We start from the raw sequence: 24,469 nt of genomic DNA, 5'->3' as shown, positions 1-24,469 counted from the left end.
TCTTGGGTTTGGAAGGTGCTGTCTAAGGAGCCTTGGTGCGTTGCTGCAGTGCATCTTCTAGATATAGATGTGTCAGTGTTGGAGGGAGTGAATGTTTGTGGATGGGACGCCAATCAAGCTGGCTTTGTCCTGGATGGTGTCGAGCTTGTTGAGTGTTGTTGGAGCTGCACCCATCCAGGCAAGTGGAGTGTATTCCATCACACTCCTGACTTGTGCCTTGTAGATGGTGGACAAGCTTTTGAGGCGTCAGGAGGTGAGTTACTCACTGCAGGATTTCTAGGCTCTGACCTGCTCTTGTAGCCACGATATATGGCTACTCTAGTTCATTTTCTGGTTAATGGTAACCCCCAGGATGATGGTGGGGGAGTCAGCAATCGTAATGCCATTGAATGTGAAGCGGAGATGGTTAGATTCTCTCTTGTTGGAGATGGTGTTACGACCAGGTGAGAAAGGTGTCTCGGGGTCCATTTTAGCCTTCACCTGGTCTTACTGTAATAGGGTTTTGTGTTAAACACTGAGCTCCCCCTTGGTGAATTCTTGTTCACCGCTTTCCAATTATAAGGCAAAGAAATGAGCGCAAACAGGTTTTCTTAAATTTCACTTTTCTTGTTTAAACCTATTAAAATGTAAACTCTAATTTGGTTAACGCTTACGGATACACGACGTGCCCACGCTAGCATGCACACGCACTACACACATGCAAATAGGGACAGAAAAGAACAGAAGAAAAATAAAGTGAAGAAGTTTGAGGCAATCTCTGAAGGAGGTTTGTTACTGTGCTTCGAGCTTGCTGTCGGTAGATCTTGCTTTTCGTTGGGGCCCAGTATTATTCTTAAACCTTGTTCACTGTCGGAGACTTGTCTCTCTCTGGGTTCATGAGTCTTCAATGGGTCTTGGAGTTCTGTGAGAAAAAGCTGGAAGCAGACAGGAGAGGCTGCGGCAAGCCAGCCACGAGAGGCCTTGTCCGTCCAGGAGCAAATAACTTTCTGCCTTCTAAAAACTATGTGTGGCAAGTTCAAATTCAAAAAAACTCAGGTTGCCCAGCAGTTTAGTCATGTGACTAGGTGTGTGACCACATCCATTTGTGTGTTCAGCCCTCCGCAGTTAACCTGGAATGCGAGCTCCTCCACCCTCGGTGTCTGGTAATCAAAAGTCCATTGTGGATTGAATGTGGCAGGAAATAGTCTTTTGTCCCTTCTAAGCACTGTCTGTAAATATACAAGTGTCTTTCCAATCAAAATTCTGGCGTTGCTTTCTTTTAAAAAGCAAGTTCTTTCTTTACTCCAGTAACAGTTTAATTTCGTCACATGAACATTTTTTAATGTGCCTCATTCTTGGCAGGTGGGGGCCCGCATGACACTCGTGTGGCACGAATGTTAATTGCCATTTATCAGCCCAAGCCTGGATATTGTCTAGGACTTGCTGCATTTCTACACGGACTGTTTCAGTATCTGAGGAGTTGCGAAGGGTGCTGAACATTCAGCTGTGGCTGAACTAGTGTTTTATACAGTTCCAGCTTAATCTCCCAGCTCTTTATACTCAGTGCCACAGCTAATAAAAGCAAGTATCCCGTATGTCTCCTTGACCACCTTTTTATCTACCTGTTCAGCCACCTTCAGGGATCTGTGGACATGCACTCCAAGGTCCCTTTGTTCCACTATACTTCTCAGTGTCTTAACATTTATTGTGCATCTGGTTGTTTCTTTACCTATGGTACTAGTAGTGCCACTTTGCCTCTGGTAGCTTTGAGATTGGCACCAAAGTAAATTCAAAACTACATACTTGATTGTCTCCCAATTGTACTTGGTCAATGGCCCCATGACTCATAACACCAAAAAGCAAAATACTGCAGATCCTGGAAATCGGAAATAAAACACAGAAAGTGCTGGAAATACTCAGCAGATCTGGCAGCATCTGTGGAGAGAGAAACAGTTAACGTTTCAGGTCAGCTTTTAACAAAAAATAACTAAGCTTTTTAGTTAGTTTTATTTTTACTGGTAAAAGGAAATTGGATCACTGTTTGATTTGGCTTCCATGTCATTATTAAATTAAAGGTCTTGAGCATCCCAGTGACTATAGGAAAAACCCAAGTTGTGTTCCATCAGTTGCTTCATTTTGGTATTAGTACTTTTATAAGGGCAATCTGCAAGTCTTAAGATGTGAGAGCACTCAGTGATGCCTTCCTCCTGAAATTACAATTGCAGTTGCTCTTTCTTGAGTGATGCCAAGTATTGACAAGTGTATCCATTAGTGGTCCTGTCAAAAGTGGTTTCAAAGAATTATAACAATATCCATTTTGTATGTTTTATGTAAATTTATATGGACTGGAACCATTTTTAATTACTCAGCTCTTCTCTCTGCTACCGCCCTGGATTGTACAGTTGCCTTCCTGTCCGATTGCTTATCTGACTTCAAGTTTGAATATTGGGAAAACCGAATCCACAATATTTGGCTTCCACTGGAGTTCAGTACCCTTGCTCCTGACTCCATCCCCAATGCACAACCTCATTGTCCTGCTCAGCCCTGAGCTAAGTCTCATCCCATATCTTATCCATTATGAAGTCCGCATACCTCCACCTCTACCATTGCCTATACTTCTTCCCCCACTGCCACCCTTAACTATGCTTCCAGTGCTCTTTACCTCCACTCTGCACAAACTCCAACTCATCTAAACCCGCAGTCTGTCCCATAGTAAGACTTTCTCTGTTTTTGGTGAACTCCATTGGCTCCTTAACTTGCAATGGGTCAAATTCAATATCTTTTGTCTCCATTTACAAATTTTTTGGGGCCTTGACCTACCCTACCTATGCAGCCTTCTCCAGTGCTATGTCCCAGTTTGTGTTCCATGGTCCCCTTACTCTTGCCTTCTGTGTAGTTTTTCTGGTGCTCTTCGCTCAGTAGCACAGCTTTCAGCTGTCTATTTTCTGCCTGGAATTCCCTCCCAAAACCTTGCTATCTATCTCCCGGCCTTTGATTGCATCCTGTCTTTTTCACCACATCTCCAACTAGCTCTCCGAAAACTTCCCAAGCAGCAGTGCAAGATGCCACATAAATGCAAGTTGTTGATGAAACTCACGGAATTGGCTCAGAGGATTTATTGGGTGTGACTGAGGAAGCTAAATTCACATACACAGTTCAAGTGGTAGGATTGCAAAAGTACCCAGTAGCAATTCTACTGATCCTGTGTTTTGCCAAATGTTTTTCCAGTCCGTTGTCTGTCGCCATTACTTGCTATTCAAAACAGAAATCAATGGTTAGAATGGCAGAGAGCTGGAGTAGTTTGACTTTTTCCTTTCTTTGCTAGGCAATGGTATGGAGTGCTAATTGTTTTGTAAAAGAAAAACTTGTCAAAACCCAAAAGGGAGGAGTGAAATACTGAAATTATAAATGCATTATATGTCTTATTTGTACTATGCAGAGAAGAATCTAATAACTTACGCCTGTTTTTTCCAGGTACTTTTCAGTAAATTCTAAGTCTCTTGTTTTCAGGTTCTGCAGGTGTTCCATTGTTCCCTTCCCCTTTGAATGAACCCTTCACTGTGTCATTAGCCAATGCAGCCATCAGCACTACTGTGCCAGGTATGCCCTGCACAGTGGTTCATGTAGACTTTGAATAGATTTTATAGTGCAGCACCTCCCTCCATGTGAATAACACATTGGGGTTTATCAATTGCACAGTATATTCTGTACATGTTCAGTAAATTGCTTTCCTTTATTTAAAGAATAACTTGGTTTGATACCTTTTTGCTGGTGGTTGATCATCAAGTTAGTTGTCAGCCACTTGTTTTATGTCTTCGTCCTTCCCACATGAAACTCCTTTCTGTTGATCCCCAAAGTGTTAAAGGAATTCCTCTGCCCATCAAGATAACCTCACATCTGTTTGACTTGCTTTTTTTTTGCCCTTTCCTGAAAGAGATACAGGGGGTAGAAAGTCACCTTGGGAGACGATGCAAAATGGGCAATAGCTTTACACTCCGCCCTGATTTTTCTGGGTCCTTGGATTTTTCAACCCTATTATGTAGAATTACATAGCATTTGCAATATGGAAATAGGCTACTTAGCCCAACTAATGTGGTGTTTATCCTCATCATGAACAGTAGTCTTGTTCCCATGTCACTTTATTTCCTTTTCTTTCAAACACCGATCTAATCTATTCTTAGGAGTGAATATATAGTTAGCTAATCAATCTCTGGTTCTATTTATTCTGTATTTTCCCTTCATAATTTTAAAGGCCTTGATCAAATCATCCTGTATTCTCCTGTTGTGTTGAAAACACTCCCATTTTTCTGAGTTATGGAGGGTGGTCCCACATCACACTTAACAATTCTTCAGTTTACTGATACGTGTACAGTACTGTTAATATTTGAGATTCTTTCTTCGTACTCCCTCTTTTCTTAAAATACTTTATTTTCTCATTCTTGTTTATTTATATCATACCTACAGGCCCCATATGCCCTCTGTTTCAATTGTAGTTTGTTTCTAATGTCTATATTAACCCATGACATTCTGAAACTTGAAAGTCTTTTTAATCTATTATGTCATTTAAAAAAAAATCCTTCTGATCTACAGTTCTGAGTGTTAATTTCTCTTTTCAACCTCATCTCAGTTAGCTTACTCTTCATCCTTTCTAAAATCTACCCTATTCCAACTTGGTGCCTTTTTTTTTTGTACTTTCCCCTTTTTTTATTTGGGCCTTTAAATCTGATCATATAATGGTCAGTACTCCCAAGGTGGTCACCCATATTAACTCATCTGCCTGATTTATTTCATGACTAGCTCTAGCAATGCCTCTCCCCTTGAAGGCATATGAACAAACTGTTTGTTTGAGGAAGAAGTTCTGCACACTGCAGGAATTTTATTCCCTTTTCCCCGTTTACTCTGTCTCTGTCCCAGTCAATATGCAGGTAATCTATCTCCCCTCATTTGTTCTCGGAGCTCATCTTGTCCATGAGATCCACCTCCTGCTCGCTCAACCCTATTCCCACTAAACTGCTGACCACCTGATTTTTCCCTCCTGGTCCCCATGTTAGCTGATCTTGTTAAGTTCTCTCTCCTTAGGTACTGTTCCCCTTTCCTTCAAATCTGCTATCACCACCCCTCTCAAAAAAACCAACCCTTGACCTCCCCGTCTTTGCAAACTACTGCCCCATTTCCAACCTCCCTTTCCTCTTCAGTCCGTGAATATGCAGTCGCCTCTCAAATCTGTGCCTATCTTTCCTGGAACTCCATGCTGTTTTGTAGCTCCACCCATACTGATTCTACATCCTGGTTTTCTGAGCTCCAAATCTTTCTCACTATTGTCTTTATTATTCTTTATTATCAGAGCAACCCAATCTCCTTTTCCATTTTTGCTTATCTTTTATAAAAAGCCAAGTACCTTGGAATATTTAGTTCCTAACTTTAGCCACCCTGTAATCTCACTTGAAGCGGTTCCTTGCAGATGTTTTCCCAAGTTAACATTTGCCACTCATCCTGTAGGAACTGCACATCGCTGTCCATTCCTGTGCTGTGATTCTTACTATAAATGTTGTGTTTTTCTACTTGGATTTCAGTCAACTTAAGTTGCACCTCCTCTGTCTACCCAAGTTCCCGTTCTGTGGTTTCACAGGCTGTAATGGACCCCTGACGATAGGACCACTCGTGCAAAGTTGCGCTTCAACTCGGAGCCGCGCAGGGCACAAGAACGGCTTGGAAAGTTGGGTGAGGAACTCTGTGCACCCACTTTGCTGCACCCTGGATTTTTCAACAAAAATGGTTGCAGGCTTTTAGAAGCTGAGCCGCCATCCAGCAAGAGCCTTAGTTCAAAAATAAAATACTGCTGATGCTGGAAATCTGACACAAAAACAGAAAATGCTGGAAATACTCAGCAAGTCAGCCAGCAAAACAGTTAATATTTCAGATCGCAGACCTGAGCCGTAGTTCGCCTTTAACTTCCATGCAAATACGCCTGTAGTTATTTAAAAAAAAATTCTCCTCCTGCTGCTTTTTACACCCAAGGAAGTAACTAGGTAGTGGATGGGCTTTTGGTGACTGGGTGGCAGCCATTTTATGGTGCTGCCATGGGTTTCTTTTCTCTTTCTTGTTAGTAAAACTGCTCCACAGGATATGTGGCAGGTTTTGCCAATAGGAGAGTGAAACTCCCTAAAATGCTCCAAGCCACCTTCCAGTGTGGCTATGTGGAGTGAGTGGAATGCAAATGTGTTGTAATTGTCACTGTTCAGTCCAGGTAGTTGTGCAAGCATAGCACATTTTTGAGCATTTTCCTCTGCCAAGTATCTACAAGGTGATTCCGTTTACTGTTTTTTCTTCAGGTCTGATAACTGCACCACCTGCGTTTACCAACCTACCGAATTTTCCAAACCTAAATGTGGCTTTTCCCAATCTTGCTGTGGGGTCTCTGCCAGGATTGGGAGTGAATCCTATTGCCACATCTACAGGTAAATATGTATTTGTGTATTGCTGGGTGTTTTGTGGTGGGTGGAGGTGAAGTGGAATATTTTATACAAGAACATTTAATCTCTCCAAGTCCAGCCCAGTCAGAGCAGATTATTTGATCCCTTTCCTGGGGTGACCACTCATCAAATTTTGAGCCAGGCGTTCTGGTTTTGGGAGTGGCTGCCTTAAAATTGTGATACTTTTTTTAAAAAAAACCAACGAACTGGCAAAATAAACTTTAAAATCTGGTTTTCTGACACTGTATTTTTATAGAAGGATGTAATGTTGCAGATTGGTTTTCTTACAGCATGTGCAAACATGAAATGTTGGCTATTTTCGTCCAGCTTAATTGGCCTACCCATCATTCCATATGAAGTGTGATCAAGCCATTTGCACATTGCTTTTTAATTGGACTGGTCACCTGTTGATGAAACTGCATTTTGTGATTTAGACATTTTGCTGGTCATTTGAGGCTGACCGAGATAAATGTTGGATCAAGGAGAGAGAGAGTTCTCTTTTATAAAGTTGCCTTTTATCTTTTTTTTTAAAAAATTGGAGATACTCGATGTATTTCTAAGCTTGAGGAGGAGATGGGCTGAGGGGTGCCCTAATAGAGGTCTTTAAAATTGTCAAGGTTGTGATAAAGAAGACTTAAAGATGGCTCACTTGTAGGGGAGACCAAGACTAGGGGCCATCAATATAAGATAGCCACCAATAAATGCAATAGGAAATTCAGGAGAGACTTCATTATCCAAGGAGTGGTTAGAATGTGGCTACTGGTTACCACACTGAATAATTGAAGCAAATGGCATAGATGCATTTAAGGATAAGCTAGATAAATACATGGAGAAAGGAATAGAAGGATATGCTTGAAAAGGTTAGATGAAATAGGGTGAGAGAAAGGGGTGTGTGTGGAACATAAACACTAGCATAGATCATTTGGGCTGAATGGCCTGTTTCTGTGCTGTAAACTCGATGCAATTCTCTGTAAGCTTCGTGAGTGAATTCAAATGTGGATCAGCTTCTTGTTCTCATTTGTAGAACTTTCAGTCTACTTATTCTGGTTCATACATGAGAAGTACATGACATAATAGGGTGGCGCAGTGGTTAGCACTGCAGCCTCACAGCTCCAGCTACCCGGGTTCAGTTCTGGGTACTGCCTGTGCGGAGTTTGCAAGTTCTCCCTGTGACCGTGTGGGTTTCCACCGGGTGCTCCGGTTTCCTCCCACAGCCAAAGACTTGCAGGTTGATAGGTAAATTGGCCATTGTAAATTGCCCCTAGTGTAGGTAGGAGAATGGTGGGGATGTGGTAGGGAATATGCTATTGGTGTAAATGGGTGGTTGTTGGTCAGCACAGACTTGGTGGGCCGAAGGGCCTGTTTCAGTGCTGTATCTCTCTATGACTCTATAATGTGCATTCAAACTTCTGGATTAATTATCCAACTTTTAGGTTCACTCAAAATATATCCAAACATGCGATACAAGCCTATTCTCTCCTATAGACTACTTAGCACGAACAAATCGTTTTGCTTGCTTGGCATTTCAAATACCTACAATCACCCACGAGTGGTCAACTTTGTGTTGATCATAGTTCACTCATTCCTGTGATTGCAACACCCAAGTTTCTTAAATGGTTTCTCTTATACTTTAATTCTAGGGCGGGCCAAGATAGTATGCAGAAAGTGGCTTATAGTCCAATTAGTATTTGTTTTAGGCCAAAATACCCAATCGCCTGCTGAGCCCTTTGAAAAAGCGCGCCCTGTTGGTGTCATTCTTCTTTAAACTTCAGTCAGTTTCTGTCAGTTGTGGGGGGCTTGGGGGTGGTTCCTTACCCGCTGATCGGCTGGACTCTGTTGTATTGGCATTCTTCCTTTAGCCCAAAAGCCATTGTTAGTGTCTTATTCTGTTACCACATTTCAAACACAGATGTTTCATCTCTGAACACTATGGCTTTGTTCAATTCGATAGCACTGTCTTGGAAAGCACGATTACTACAGTTCAGCAAGTTTTAATGTTAAAAGGCTTAAAAACAGGATGCTTTCAGCACTGCCCAGCAGAGGGCATGACGGTTAATAATCATTGAGTCGTATGCAGCGTAGAAGGAGGCCATTTGGCCTATCGAGTCCATGCCGGCTCTCCGCAGAGCAGTCCAGTCAGTCCCACTCCTCCGCTGATCCCCATAGCCCTACAATTTTATTTTCTTCATGTCTATCCAGTTTCCTTTTGAAATCATTGTCTCCGCTTCCACCACCCTCGTGGGCAGCGAGTTCCAGGTCATTAACACTCTCTGCATAAAAACAAAAAGTTCTTCCTCACATCCCCCCTGCATCTCTTACTCAAAACCTTCAATCTGTGTCCCCTAGTCCTTGTAGCATTAGTTAATGGGAACAGTTTTTTCTTGTCTAACTTTTATTTGCCCTAATTAAAAAAAAAATGCAGACGTAATTAAGAGCACGACATGGACTGGTTGGACCAAATGACCTTGTTTCCCTCTATATTCTCCAGGCCTCCAGCCAGTGACAAAAGGGTTAATCCCTTGAAATGAAAGAAATGGTTCGCTCCTATGCTATCATTGCAGAAGAATTTCAGACATATTCTTCTTGTGGAGCAAACTACATCTTTCACTGCTCTCTGTTGCTCTAGGTTTAAGGCTTATTTCTGTTCTGATGTTTAACTTGGACTCTTCCTTTCCAGGTTCACTCTTGTCGACCACCAGTCCAGTGTCCCATCTGACCTTCTCGAACCTCCCTGCTGCTGGTCCTGCCATGACTCCTGTGCTTCCAGCCTTCTCTACAGTGCCAGCATTTTGCCCCAGCCCCTCGACTACATCAGAAAGCATTACAGCACCTTTTCACTCTCAGTGGAGTGAAGTCTCGGACCCTGCGCCTGCAGTAGCCCAGGAATAGTCTCCTGCTGGCAGCTGAGACAAAAAGTTGTCTTTCGCACTTGTTTTAATGAAACTGGCAGAAGGGTATGATCTACTCAGACAGCACTAATAAACTACTGAGGGATACTACCCCAACACACTATTACTGCCCAGGTTCTAACTGAGTAGAAACAGTCCTACTTTACTAAAAAAAAAAAGCTTCCCAATTTAGCAATATGTATGTAGATGTCAGTCTGACTCTTTAGCCGCATGACAATCATTTTTAAAAAAAAACATTCCGGATAAACGAACAGAATTCTAAGCTGAACATAGAATTCCAGTATGTCAAATTCCTTCCCATTCATCCCTCTGTGGGAATGCACATATATATCCGCACAAGACGACTTCTCCCATTCATGTTTTCACTACCTAGCACACAGTCAACATTCTCACTGTAGCCCAGCTCGCTCATCTTAGCATGTTACGGTTTCTTATATTAAAATAAATTTGAATAATGTTTTAACGTCTGCGTTGTTTGCTGGGACTGAGCTGATTAAAGTTTGAGACGTAACAGTTTACAGAAGCAGTTTTCAAAAGAAAAACTGTATTAATGCCCACTGTTTTTTCAAGTTGCGTAGTTTGTCTTAATTTGCCTAGTATAGATTTTGTTGCAGCACGAATGGTTAAAGATGCTGAAATATACGTTCTTTTTCTCTTGTCAGTATATTAGAACTCCTGGTCCATGGTCTTGAACTGTTGTCATTAACACATTTTAACCAATAGGTTGTGTTTTATCAGTATTCAGCAGCAATCAAAAATGACTATTGCAGAATGCAATTAACAGTCTTGCTTATCCTGGGAACATACTGTTTGAAATACTGTATTTAGCTTGCTTATGATTTAGTGTTAACCCATTTTGCTGTTGGTTTATAACCATTATCATTGCGATTTTTTTTTTTTCTCTCTCGCTCTAATACTGGACACTAGGCCCATTAAGTTGAAGATACCTGAGTAATTGAGATGTGTGGAGAGGGGAGACTGGGGTGAAATTCTTCTGGTCAATAAAAAGAAGTTTCCTGTTTTCCTACCTTTTTTTTTAGTAAAATGTCACCCCAAACATTGATCACTAATCAAGTCTCTTAGTTAGGTAATACCTTGTATGGTTTATTAATGGTATTCCAACACTTTTACTTTTTCTAACTTCTGCTTAAATTCTGTTTATACAGGCTTGCTAATTCATGCCCACTAAAAATGTAATATCATTGAGGTATCTTTAAACTCCAAAAGCATCCCCAACCATGATAATTAGACTGCCTGAAAGTTAGTATCAAAACAGGAAAACAAGTCGACAGTTGATCACCTTCTCTGGGCTTCCACATGTTTTATAAACTGGTGTGATATTGGAGCCTTGTATCGACAGAAAGCACCTGGTCTGATTGTATATCAACGTTGTGGCAGCTTTCTCCTTGCTGTGTCTTTCACTGTGATGATGGTTAAGGCTGATCACAGGGATTGAGTTGACATAGTTCAAAGGTAATTTGCATTAAAATGGTAAACTGAGTCACCTTCTAATGCATTCCTTTTCGTGACCTTCCTGCCTTTGGGCTGAGCCCTGCTGATCACGAATCTGTTTGCTTCACATGATAATTGTGAAAGGGGGATGCCATTTGGCTCATTGTAACTTGTCCATCCAGAAAGAAACTCCAGCTGATACTTCATTTGTGAAAGTGGGAAGAAGATACTCCCATGTTTGAATTCTTGGACTGCTTCTGGTTGAGATAAAATTGCCAAGAGTTTCTCTTTTTCTCTCTTTCCCCCCTCCACCCCCCCCCCCCCCCCCCCCAAAAAAACACTAACTTTTTTCCCCCACCCTCTCCTCCTTCACTCTCCTTCCACCCACTGGTTCTCTGCACATACAATAAGTTCATTGTGCAGCTTCAACACTACTGATAGCATGTAAATTAAAAAACTTGCAAGATGCCTTTTAAAGGTTTATTGTACCTTTCTGTCAAGGCAGAACACTATTGATGGTAAAGGCTACTACCTTGTGTCCCAAATTGTTTACCATAGTGTATAGTCCACTGCCTTGCATGCAAGTGGATTATATGCTTTTTTTAAAATATGGGGGCTGGTTTAGTTGATCCTTTTGCATATAATGGACTCTGTTGTATGTGAATTCTGAGAGGGACCAGGTGTCTTGTAAAACTGGAATGATTCTCTTCACTTGAGTGGTAGAAAGGGTGCATTGTAGATTAACCTTTTTCTTAAATTTTATATAAAGACACTGAACCATTTTTTTAAACTGAGCTATACAGTATTAAAGCCTTTCATGTCATTACTTTTATAAAATGAGATGATAGCTGATCCGAAGCATTCTGGTGTCATTGTTGAGCATGAATTATGTCCATTTTGGTATACACCCAACGGTGTGCCATTGTGACTGACAACGACTTGCATTTATTATGGCCATCACACTCTAGCCCAAGTTGGCTCCAAGTTACTGACTGCAATAACTTAGTAATGTACAGTGTAGGTTTTAAAAGGCTATTGTACTTTTGTGGGGCACTCTGATTGTAGTTCAATAGCATGGAAATTCAGTGATTTTATGTCTTATTAATGTCCTGTAATTTTTTTAAAGTTTTAATGTTTACTGTGAAATTTCACCTTTGCTGTAAATGTACAGTCATTTGCTTTGGACCCATCAATAAAGATGGTAGTTAATGTCTCGTGTGTTGCTTTGGTTTTCTGTAATGAGGGTTTTCTTCAGGCATCTTGCATATTGTACATAAGGGACCCCTACTCTAAGCCTATTAAGGAGAGTTTGTAGCAAAACATTTATGTTTAGTTGTACAATCAGTGCTGCTTTCCATCAGCTGGTGAAGAGTTGTAATCTGCAGTCCCCACTTGAGAAAGAGTCTTGGATATCAAATCCTCAGTTAAGTTTTTGATGCCAACTTCTCTGACTCCATTGAATTCGAATTAAATTTACAATTTGTATTCATCGATCTAAAACCATTGTCTTTGCAAAATGGTCATTACCTTAACCCTGGTCTGGATTAAGCAAGTTGGTGACTGAGCAAGGTTCACCAATTTTAAGAGGCTCCTAGAAACATCTCCCGAATGTTGGTCTCTGGGATCTGAGGATTTTGTGCATGTGAAAAGTTCCTAACTGGATGTTATATATTTTATTTATATATCACGCACACTCTTCCCTGTGTATGTAATTTTTCAGAGATTGGTATATGGGTAATTATGGAATTTTCATTAAGATTGTTTCTTCTCACTGGCATCTGGGTAACTGGAGAAGTCAACTATAGGGTATCACCAGATAGATACAAATGAAGGCCATTCTTCCCATCCTCACTCATTATTACTGGAAAAGACTACAATTTCACCCAATCATCATACATTAAACCTTTTTTTATTGTAGTCAATGGAGTATGTGCTGTTTTTCACTTTTATTAGACACTTCCCTTTGTGAATCCCACAGGTTTAAACTTGGGTAACCACTGCCTGTGCCATGCAAATGATATCGGATCCAGTATTGTAACCATCCTATGAAAGCTATTTTAAATATTTCCCATGGTTTTGTCCTCCATAGCCTCATGTGGAAGTCCATTCCAAGTGTTAGTCACTGAGTGAAGACCTTCATGAAATCTGTTTGAATCTATGTCCCTTTGTCTTGCTGGTATGGATTAATTAGTAATAAAGTGCTTTAGGCCATCCTGAGGACATGACAGGTGCTATATAAATATAAGTCTTTGTTTCTTTAGTAGTATTCTGGGTTTGCATTTTTAATTCCCATCCATATCTCTGAAGTTCCCTCTCTGAATTTGCTTTTTTGAGGAGCCTAATCTTTCCTCCCAGCTCAGTCCTCTGATACCAGGAATCTACCTCTTAGCTGCTTCTCTGCACCACCGCCAGAGCTTAAATGATTGCTTTGTTTTGGTGACCAAAACTGGGCACTCGTCAAGCTGCTGTCTGACCAGATTGATGTAAAATTCACACATGATGTTCCCTACCTGGCTTCTTTTTCCAATTCCCCTTAATCTGGTGCAGTGACTGGATGTCCACATTTTGACAGCACTTGGAGGAAGCATGCTCGGTACTTGATGTGTTCATATTGAATTTTATTCCCTTCACCTGCTGTATCTGCTATCTTTAAAAAAACAAATTAGCTTAAACTGTTGGATGATCCTGGATGCAGAGTATTCCAAGCCTGCCCTTCCTGTATGTTCATAATCTTAAAGACCTCTATCAGATCACCTCTCGGCCTTCTATTTTCTAGGGTAAAGATCTCCAGCCTGTTCAGTCTTTCCTAATAATTATAACCTCTGTTCTGTTATCGTCCTTGTGAATCTGTTTTTGTACTCTCTCCAATGCCTCTCTATTCTTTTTATAATATGGAGACCAGAGCTCTACAAGAGACTCTTAAGTGTGGTCTAACCAAGGTTTGATGCAAGTTTAACATAACTTCTTTGTTCTTTGGCTCACTTCTAAAGGGATAGAAGCACAGTGCTTTATTCAAGATTATGGCCTTATTAACTTACATCATTACTTTTAGTGATTTGTGTATCTGTGCCCCCAGATCCCGTTGTTTTTCTACCCCATTTAGACGTATTATCCAAGCAGTATGTGGGCTCCTTATTTTTCCTACCAAAATGTAACACCTCAGTATTCTAAAAGTACACGTTATAATTGATGCACGAGTGTCATCCAATAGTTAAGCATTGTATGTAAACCTAATTTCCTTTAGGTGCAGTATTGAAATGTAGGTTAACTCCAGTGACCGAAGTAGTTTCTAAGAAAGCAGCATCCAGTATGATTTAATAAAGAATGGAGTGAAGCTGGTATCTTCATTATCATGGGGCCACAAGAATAGCAGCCTGTGCAGGAATATAGTTTTGGGAGAGAAAAATGATGGTGTAGTTGGGAGGGACAAACTTCAGGAATACAGAGTTGAAAATTTGAGGGCAGGAATTCAAAGGTTGGGAAAGCAACATTTGACTGGGAGCCCTCTTTGAAGCCCTGTGAAATGTTTTGCTAGTTTTCCTTTCAAGTAAAAATGACAAATAGTCCTTCCCCATGACCATGTGAATTTATAGAAGTATTTTTTTTGGATGTGTGCTCTGATGCAAATATAACCTAGAAATGATTTGTGGCATTAGCACCCAGAAGTTGAGCGGGTTATTTTGGTTTTCCTCAGTCAATGAACGTAACAGCAATGCTCAACAGTTTAAAACTAAAATGGTTAGGCCCACATTAAAATAGCAAGACAGGCACAGTATACAAACCCATTAAGCATTTGTCCAGTAATATAGCAGTAATTTCTGGGCTTCTATCTTGTTTTTATGTAGAATTTACAGCACAGAAATAGGCCTTTTGGCCCAACTCATCTGTGCTAGTGTTTATGCTTCACGCAAACCTCATGTCCGTCCACTTTATCTAGCCTAAGCTTGGGTCGCTCACTGTCTTGAGATGTTTTCACACAGCCTATAAATACCAGAATTTCTTTGCATAAACAGGAAAGAAAGCAGTTAATCCTGCTGTGTGGTAATTTCATTTTGGTCATTTGAGTTTGCACTGCCTTCTCGCCACTTGAGTCCCCTTGTTATACTCCTGGGCACCAAGTTGAAAATCTACCCCCTTGAATCCACCCATTGATGCCAGGTTCAGTGAGTAGCACTCTTGCCTCTGAGGCAGAGGGTTGTGGGTTTAAATCCCAGTCCAGACTGGAGTACAAAATCTAGGCTGACACTCCAGTGCAGTTGGAGATGCCATCTTTTGGATGAGATGTTAAATCAAGGTTCTGTCGGGCGGACATAAAAGATTTTGTGGCATAATTTTGAAGGGAAGGGGAGTGCTCACCAATACACTGGCCAATATTCATCTCTCAGCCAACATTGCTTAAAAATACAAATGGATTATCTGACCGTTATCTCATTGGTGGGAACTTGCTGTGTGCAAATTGGCTGCTGTGTTTCCTATATTACGAGTGACTACACTTCAAAAGTACTTAATTGGCTGTAAAGTGCTTTGGAGTCAGAGGTCATGAAAGGTTAAGTAATGCTTTGATTTTAAAATTCTCTCTTTTTTCAAATCCCGCCATGGTATCACCTCTCTCTATCTCTGTAATCCCCACAGTCCATAAACGCTCTGAGATATCTATGCTCCTCTAATTCTGACATCTTGCACATCCCTGATTTTAATTACTCCGCCATTGGTCATTATGACTTCAGCTGCCTGGACCCGAAGCTGTGGAATACTCTCCCTAAACCTCTCTGCCTCTCTTTCCTCCTTTCAGATGCTCCTTAAAACTGACCACCTTGACCAAGATTTTGGCCATTTGCTCTAAAACACCTTATGAGGCTCAGTGTCAACTTTAGCTTTATAACTTTCTTCTGAAGTGTCTTGTGATGTTTTATTATGTTAAAGGTGTAACATAAGTACAGTTTGTTATTTATATAAAGGCAAGTCTTTCTTTCAAATCTTTCATTGTCTTTGGGGGAAATACTTTATATCTTACCACTTGATTACCATAAGGCCTTCTGGTGTCTCGTTATAATAACAAAAGAGGAAACTCCCTTTGACAGTCCTTTAAAAGTTTTTCAATTTTAATTTGATATATGATACAACAGCATTGTACTTCATCTCAACATTTCTTTAAAAGACTATTTTATTAAAACATGCATATACAGGAATATAATACATAGAAAATGCGCAGCGGTGAATGGGCCACATTTTTGCAAAGAACTCGGGAAATGCAATGACAAACCGATAGAAGGTATATTGGTAGTGGGAATCAGACAGTCCGTTGACATAATCCCCTCATTTTTTTTTTCCCTTTTAAGCACCTCATGCAACTGCCTTTTGCTAGGAGGATGGAGAGGGTGAGGAGGTGGGCTTCCTAATGATCCACTGTCACTGATGTTGCTGCGTTTTAACCTGACTCATGGTGGACTCAGTCTTGCTTCTTTCTCCTGATGCAGTGCAAGCTTCACTCAGTACTCAAGACACACCCATGTACTTGAACTTGCCAACAGCCAATGATGCTCACATATAGGCAGTAGTGGCAAAACTGAGTGCCAAGTAGAACTGGGATTGTAACCCCCAAACATGGATTGAGAAAAGGGGGGAAACAAGCTGTGAATCAGTAGATACACCACAATTGGGCTTAGTATGGTCATTATTCTCTTTCCAGATTTTGAAATTCCTTGTTTATCCCTGCTCTTTCTCAGGTGCTGACTGTCCTCTGGATGCCCTATCCAACTGGCATTATCTGTCCATGAGCCTCATCAGTGAATGTCAGTAGGTTATTCAGCAGCTAGATGGGGCAGTAGCATCACAGCTGAGCCTTGTCCTGACCTCAGCCAACATCCATATATTCCAACAAGGGCCAGTGAATAATAATCAGTAGCAGGAACTCAGACTAACCTTTCACTGTAGTGGAGAGGCACTAAGACCAATTGTAGAGGCCCAATTCGCACCACAACTGAGGCCAGTCAACTGAACGAGATTAAGGGTTGGGGGCTTGAGGCCATTGTGTTCTACATATCTCAGTCCAGTGCAGTTCAACCATAGAAGAAACTCTGCATTCATTTCTTAGCTTTCTTTTTGAACTCCTTAAGTTCATGAAACCCGGAGGTACAGGGTTAAATCACGAGGACAGATTGCATAAAATTGGTTTGTATTTTCTTATGTTTGGAAGATCGAAGGGTGATCTGATTGAGATGCTTAAAATAACAAAAAGATGTGAAAGAATAGATGTGGAGAAACTATTTCGTCTGGTGAGGGGGCACCCAGAACGAGGGGATGTAACCTTAATATTAGGAGTGATGTAAGGAAGCAATTTTTCACACAAAGGATAGTGGAAATCTGGAATTAATTCCCCCAAAAGGCTATGGATGCCGGGAGAAAATGGTAGCTCTCAAGACCAAGATCGATAGATTTTTGTTGGATCAGGTTATTGGTGGATATGGAGCTAAGGCGGTTAAAGAACGTTAGAACATAAGAAATAAGGGCAGAAAGTGCTGGAAATACTCAGCCGGTCTGGCAACAATCTGGGGAGAGAAAGGGAGTTAATGTTTCAGGTCAATGAAAGATCATTAACCTGAAACATTAACTCCCTTTCTCTCCCCACAGATGCTGCCAGACCTGCTGAGTATTTCCAGCACTTTGTGTCTTCATTTCAGATTTCCAGCATCTGAAGTATTTTGCTCTTGTAGGAGCAGGAGTAGGCCACACAGCCCCTTGAGCCTACTCCGCCATTCAATAAGTAACTCCTGCATCAACCCCATTTTCCTGCCTTACCCCTGTATGGAGATGAGATAGAGAGCAGCCATGGTCTCATGAAATGACAGAGCAGTCCTGAGGGGCTGAATGGCCTTCCGTTCCTATGCAAAGTAGTGCTATTTCCATAAAGTAATGAAGGACCACATTTCAATTGTGTCCCGTGCCTTTATTTTCAAAATCATATCAAATCTGAATATTTTGCCCATCTCCAGACTTTTTTTTTTCATCGCAATTTGAGTCGGTGGTTAAACAACAAACTGTCATGTTGATTATATAAGTGTGAAAGACTAAGCAGTGCAACATTCCCAACCCCAGGGCACACTGGCACCCTAATCCACCACCTGAAACTCAACACATGCATGAATTCAGGGGATGTTCTTAGCAGGGGATGGGGTTTCTGCACTGATTAAAAGAGCTTGATCTTGGAATGTGGGACAGTTAGTGAAATGCCAAGAAGATCCTGGAAATTCGGAATTTGGGACCTCTGCTGATAATGGTGCAACATTCTAGCGATGTGCCGTTTAAAGATTTGCTTGTTAGTAAGAGCAGAACAAAAACGTGCAGGCTCAACCTTTGTCTTGAAAATATTGTAGTCACTTTATTTTTGTCCCAATTTGTGGAATTCTTGTCACTAAGCGTTACTCCTTTACAATGTGTTCTTCACAAATGAAAGAAAATGACAACAACCCAAATGGTTCAGCAGTTTTTTTGCCAACAACAATTCAAATTAAGGAGCAGCATGCCTTTAAAATAAAAATAAAATAGCACTTTGAGGTTCTTCCAGTGACTTGGGACCTGACTGAGATACTGAGCCCTCCAGTTTCATCCGCAGTCTGTGTAGAGTTAGCTGAGCGCAGGCTGGGAATAGAGGGTGTTGCATTTGGCTACAGCAGCTGCGCGCAACGAAGGGGAAAAAATAAATCACAGATTTTGCTCCTGATCAGAATTCAGTGATTTCTGTGTGGAAGTGCGCATGTATTGATGTCAGCTGAGGGTGCAGTTCTGATAGTCTCCGTTACTGCACCCTCCAACTATTTTTTGTAGTCCGCAGCCCATTCCTTTAAGGGAACGGGCCCTTTAATTTTTTTTGTGCAGCTGCGCACATGCAGTAACTTAAAGGGGCCGACTTGTCTGTGACCTATGCAAGAACTTTTGGGTTGCTGTGCAGCCACGCAGCTTGGAGGGAGCACTGGACTCCATGGTTGAATGGCCCACACTCTCATTGTCCCAGCTCACATGCAAAGAATGAATAGCAGATGGCAGACCCTTTCAGCACCTGTGAAACTGCACACACCCCAGCACAAAGCAGCAATTTATCAGAAAAGGACATCAGGGCTTAATTCAGTGGCAACATACAACTGCAGGTTTCAGTCGCCTGGCACCAACACCTATTGCCTGAACTTGCACATCCCATGGATGTTTTCTAGGCACAGAAATTCTGGAACGCTTCCAAAAAGGGTAAGAAATCTTGAGGCTTGCTCCCAAACAGCAACAAATTAAATTACAAATTGCACACATTCCACACATAACATGTACTGCATAAGATACCAGGGAGTCAGCACCCTGATCTCAGGTGGTCAGATACAAACCGTAAACTGGCCACATCTGAATCCTTTGACTAGGCTTCTAACAGTGTAATTCACTTATTATATCACATATAAAACAGCCTCAGTTCAGTCATAGGACTTCAGCTTGAAGAGGGGAAAGGCTGCACCTCCAAACCCTTTTTCGAATGACTGCAGGATCGTGCCTCAGAACTTAAGCCAGCATGCACTCAAGAGTTAAAACAGTAACATCAAATAATGGAGACAATTGTACCAATTCAGATTTGGCGAATAGAGCGTATTCCTACTGAGCATCTAAACATTAATTACAGGGTCACTACAGCGTTCAAGGTAGTTTCAAACCATCTGTTTCTTGCAATGAAAGATAGCGTCTTCAAACAAAATAAGGTGTACTTTTTTTGCCCACTTACCACCTTCACCTGGATACCATGATATTGCTAATTTAATTTTGTTCCCTTGGCTGGGAATGAAAGGCAATTAACCACAGCACCATGATGAAGGTGCAGTGAACTCAGCACGCCTGGTTGGTGTGGAGAAGTCGTCATTAGGGCGAACCAGCATGAAATGCATGTTTGTGGACACAGTGCAGAGTAGCCCAGGGGCTTGAAAGATTCAAAGAAGCTCATAGGCCATTTTCCCAGCACCTAATGCAGGGTGGTGGGCTAGAAGCAGAGCATGGAGTGACAAGGAAGGGTGCAGAATGGAGCAGAAAAGCAAATTTCAAAAGCAAAAGGACTTAAGAACGGAAAAAAAAAGATACAGTGAGATTAGAAATGTTCACAAATAATAACCAGAGAGGATCTGAAAAACTGAAAATGGTCTTCATATACAAAGCTTAGACCACAAAGAGAGTCGATTGGTACTTATGTAACATTGTTAAAGACAGTCAACCACTTCACACAGGCAAATACTGGATATGACTGCATGTCTTCACTGGCAATTTGGATGTATCCCATTTCAGGCAAGTTCTTTTTCACTCTCCTGCTAAAGATTTTAGATGGTTTGGCTGCTTCCTCAAAATGTTGATGTCACGCTTGGATCTTTTGCCAACCGTACCTTTGGCAACATTTTTCTTTTGCCTCAGTTACTCCAAACCGACACAATGGTCTTTATTTGAAAAGGCTGGGCATGCTTGATGTGTATTTTGAGTAAGGATTTTTGACCTCTGTGTTGCACTCCTCGTTTCACACTCTCCAGTGCATGAGGGTGACAGGGCTTATTTCGAGTGCTCAGACACTAATCCCGAAAGTCAAAAGCATTGTGCAATCTGTGAAAGTATTAAACTGGGCATAAGTCTTTACTGAGATCGTGCTATCAGAAGAACTCTGGGACATCACTGCACATAGATGAAGCAAGGATATTCTGGAGCTTTTGTCCAGGCCTCCAGATGTTTCAATGGTTGATGTAGAACTCCAGTGCTACCAACTAATTAGTAATGGTACAACAGCGCTGATTCCAGCTTAACTTGGGTGGCAAGGCACAGGGATGTGAGGGAGATGAATGGGATGGAAGGTAACAATAGCACTTTGAGCAATAAAGCTGCTTTTTAGTGTCTTAATGATTGCGATTAAGTGAATTTTGTGAAAGTAATCTGCCATACTAAGGACTCCTCAGTCATCAGATTGGTCCATTTCAAGTGTGTGACACTCAATACAGGTGATTCTGCCCTTTGATTGAATTGAAATCCCTTCAGTGGTAGCAGAAAATGGCTGAATCGTATTTAGAAATCTCAGATAAATTACTTTACCTCTGTAGAAGAACCCTACCAATTTGTTCTTTGATAAAACAGTTGGTCTTCCAGGGGTTATATTGATTTGGCACAACTAAGGAATCATGACCTACATGCAAGCCAATATGATAACTAGTACCCAGCAGACATGAATGATATGGAACCCATGACAACACAATGCCTTTGACCTTCTGTGATTCTGAATCTGTCGTTATGCTTAACTAGTGTCCTGGAGCACATCCTTGGTGGCCAAAAACACACAGTTGATACAATCTGTCAATGCTTGCCAAACCTTAACTGACTTGTTCTGAGAATTAGTCCATGGACTAAGAATTAATAATGGGGAGCTGACCCACAGTGTGTATGCTCCTGAACCTAAGTTTCTTCAAAACAAAGAAAAGAAAAGCAGCTATTTTATTGGGTGCTTTCATCCAGCTTGTCTTGGCTCCTATGCTTGTCCACTGACTTGTGACTATGGTCATCAATCTTGGTAGGATTTCCATCTCTGGCATTCTGTTCAGAGTAATGAAGCAAGACAAAGTTAAACAGCACCTTTGAGAAACATAATCACCATTTCCTTCGAAATAACTGCTGGTATCCCCTTTTCATTCTCCAGCTCCACAGCTGCCTCTTAGCAGTAACCTTTCTCCTTTGGCTGAACAACATAGCTGTGTACACTGCAGAATTCTCTCCAGGCATCATCGGATACTGTTCCACAATTGGCTGACGAGAGATACGGAATTTCTTTTTCCTATCCCTTTGCTCAAATTTTCAGAACCAATTTCCTTCCCTTCCCTCTTCAGCTTGAAGGTGTTGACTTCTTGCTCGGGCATGGTGCCACTGACACTGGGCACCCTCCAAGTGACCATTATTCATGTGTGAGCAAAGCCAGTCAGCGCCGTTCCCCTAGGGGACACGACAACGCAACCCAATTCTCTCCATTCGATGCCCACCCATATGAAGCTCCAACAGAGCTTGCTGCATTGTGATCAGGAAAAGGAACCCGGGATGATTTTTCCCTTCCCTAAACTGGAGCTCTGAATCCAACAGTGGAAGCTCTAATACAAAAGCAAAATGCTGTGGATGCTGAGAATCTGAAATAAAAAATGCTGGAAATACTCAGCAGGTCTGGCAGCATCTGTGGAGAGAGAAACAGTTCATGTCAATGAGAACTGGAGAAGTTAGCAATGTAATAGGTTTGAAGTGAGTACAGAGGCAGGAAAAGTGGGGAGGGAAGTACAACAGGGAAGGTTTGTGATAGGGTGGAAAGCAGGAGAGATTAAATGACAAAAGGGATGGTGCAAGGCAAAAGGGAATGGGACAAGTTAAGTAACAAAAGACATATAAAAAGATAGATATCTGGATACTAATGACAAAAGGGATATGGGGACCAGCCATGATCTAATTGAATAGCAGAGCAGGCTCGATGGGCTGAATGGCCTACTCCTGCTCCTATGTTCCAAAAAGATGGATGTAGAGGAGGTGTGAATGGGAAAAAGCAGAATTATCACCAACAGCTGCTGTCCATGCATCTGTTCTGATGGCACCACCTTCCATACCAGTGCTTCCAATATTTTCGCAACTGAACATTCCCCCACCCCCACCATGGTTGACAGGTCACTCGACTGTGTCTGTTCCATTTCCTGCATTTTCTGTTTTTATTGTAATAGAAATCCAAATGATGCTCTGGCTGAGATCTACTAACTCAGCATAGACCTGGGATTGAACCAGGGACCTAGTTTGTGACAGTGTGCTACTTTTTTAAAATTCTTATTCTTTCATGGGATGTGGGTGCCACTGGTAAGACTAGCATTTGTTGCCCATCCCTAATTGCCCTTGACAACTGAGTGGCTTGCTAGACCATTTCAGAGGGCAGTTAAGAGTCACATGTAGGCCAGACCAGGTAAGGATGGCAGATTTCCTTCCCTGAAGGGCATTAGTGAACCAGATGGGTTTTTACAGCAATCAAAAATAGCTTCATGGCACCATTGCTGAGACTAGCTTTCAATTCCAGATTTTTATTAATTCATTGAATTTAAATTCCACCAGCTGCCGTGGTGGGATTTGAACCCATGTCCGCAGGGCATTAGCCTGAACCTCAGGATTACTAGCTGAGTGACATTACCACTACACCACCATCTCCCCCATTGTATAGCGCTCTGGTCAGACCATTTAAAAGGAGACCTTTACAGACGAGTGTGACTACTGCATTAGAATCCAGTGCTTACCTTCACCTGACATTTTGGCTGATTTGTTTCCAGGGTGGCAATACCAGTCCTGCAGGGAGGCAGAAACAGTGCTGGCAGTGACGTGTTGTAGGCCTTCATAGAGGGAAACTGGTTCCTGTCCATGGACGCAGAAGAATGGGGTCTCATACCAGCTGAGATGGACAGTGCTGTCCTGGTGTCACGGGGTCTTCCCAAGCTGTTGGATTTGTTTTCCCTCCGCTGATACTCAATAGGAGATTGCAGAGCTGCAGAAATAGAATGAAAGTCTTCAAGTTTGATACACATTGGTTAAAAAGCCATTATCAGATGCAACAACAACTTGCATTTATACAGCTCCTTTCACATAGGGTGCTTCACAGGAGCATAATCAGACTAAATTTGACACCGAGTCACATAAGGAGATACTAGGACAGGTGACCTAAAACTTGGCCAAAGGGGCAACTCTATCAAAGAGGTAAGCTTTAAGGAGTGTCTTGAAGGAGGAAAGTGAGGTAGAGAGGCAGAGACGTTTCGGGAGGGAATTCCAGAGCTTAGGGCCTAGGCTGCAGAAGGCACAGTCGTCAATGATGTAGCAATAAAAATCAGTCATACGCAAAGAGGTCAGAATTGGAGGAGCACAGAAATCTCGGAGGGTTGCAGGTCAGAGATAGGGAGGGGGCGAGGAGACAGAAAGAAAGAGCGAGAAAAGAGAGAGGGAAATCTGTATCTCTCACCATCTGGATGCTTTTCAAGGAGATAAGGTCATGGAAGCTTGTCAAAGGGCAGGCTGCATGCTTAGCTGTACGGCAATAACTAAATAAGAGGCAGCCATGATAAAAGGGAAGATCCTGCTTGATAAACCTCCTTGATTTATTTATAAAATTTATATTTGATTTCTTCAAAGAAATTACAGATAAAACAGATAATGGAACACACTTTTATTTTGACTTTCAGAAAGCTTTTGGGGCTGGATTTTATTCGAGTGCCACGCTCCACGGCAGTGCGCGTTGAACTCGGCGGCCTTCCGACAGGGATGTGCCGCCACGCAGCCCCCGCGACATTACGCGCGGGGGCTGATTTAAATAGAGGGGACGGAGCGGCCAACCCCGCTAACATAGAGGGGGCGTCCACTGCGTCCCCGGCAACGGTGTCCGGCGCCACCACGCAGATGCTGGCACCATTTTTAAAGGCCTTCACAAGCCCTTCAGTCACATTTTAAAATTTAAAGGTCCCAATCTCCGGGAAATAACAATGTTATTTCAACTGTAAATTACGTCTCCCACCCATCATGGGTAATTTATACATTAATTGCCCTCTCCTCCCATGATAAACTTTGATTGGTCTCCCGAACATTCCCTTTGACCCTCAGCCCCTT

At 41.8% G+C, this 24,469-nt stretch overlaps 2 protein-coding genes across 8 annotated transcripts in view; one reads left to right on the top strand and one right to left on the bottom strand.

Moving 5' to 3' along the window:
* LOC137358527 (Golgi reassembly-stacking protein 2-like) overlaps window positions 1-12,024 on the top strand; it is a 48,399-nt gene extending 36,375 nt beyond the window's left edge. For 2 of the 3 annotated variants that reach the window (XM_068024446.1, XM_068024445.1), the window contains 3 exons: window positions 3,490-3,579; window positions 6,312-6,437; window positions 9,130-12,024. In XM_068024446.1, the coding sequence (XP_067880547.1) occupies window positions 3,490-3,579; window positions 6,312-6,437; window positions 9,130-9,341 (428 nt within the window). In that variant the 3' untranslated portion in view covers window positions 9,342-12,024. The remainder of the gene's footprint in view (window positions 1-3,489; window positions 3,580-6,311; window positions 6,438-9,129) is intronic. The other variant, XM_068024447.1, reaches the window with a different exon arrangement.
* A 5,391-nt stretch (window positions 12,025-17,415) lies between these two features.
* LOC137358635 (rho guanine nucleotide exchange factor 25-like) overlaps window positions 17,416-24,469 on the bottom strand; it is a 392,023-nt gene continuing 384,969 nt past the window's right edge. For all 5 annotated transcript variants that reach the window (XM_068024767.1, XM_068024768.1, XM_068024769.1 and 2 more), the window contains 2 exons: window positions 23,116-23,360; window positions 17,416-21,400 (listed from right to left, as the gene is read on the bottom strand). In XM_068024767.1, coding sequence (XP_067880868.1) covers window positions 21,302-21,400; window positions 23,116-23,360 — 344 coding nt within the window. In that variant the 3' untranslated portion in view covers window positions 17,416-21,301. The remainder of the gene's footprint in view (window positions 21,401-23,115; window positions 23,361-24,469) is intronic.

The sequence above is a fragment of the Heterodontus francisci genome, chromosome X (assembly GCF_036365525.1).
Source record: "Heterodontus francisci isolate sHetFra1 chromosome X, sHetFra1.hap1, whole genome shotgun sequence".
Classification (NCBI taxonomy): Eukaryota; Metazoa; Chordata; class Chondrichthyes; order Heterodontiformes; family Heterodontidae; genus Heterodontus; species Heterodontus francisci.
The sequence above is the reverse complement of the archived record's forward strand: the minus strand, read 5'-3'. Positions and strand labels throughout refer to the sequence as shown.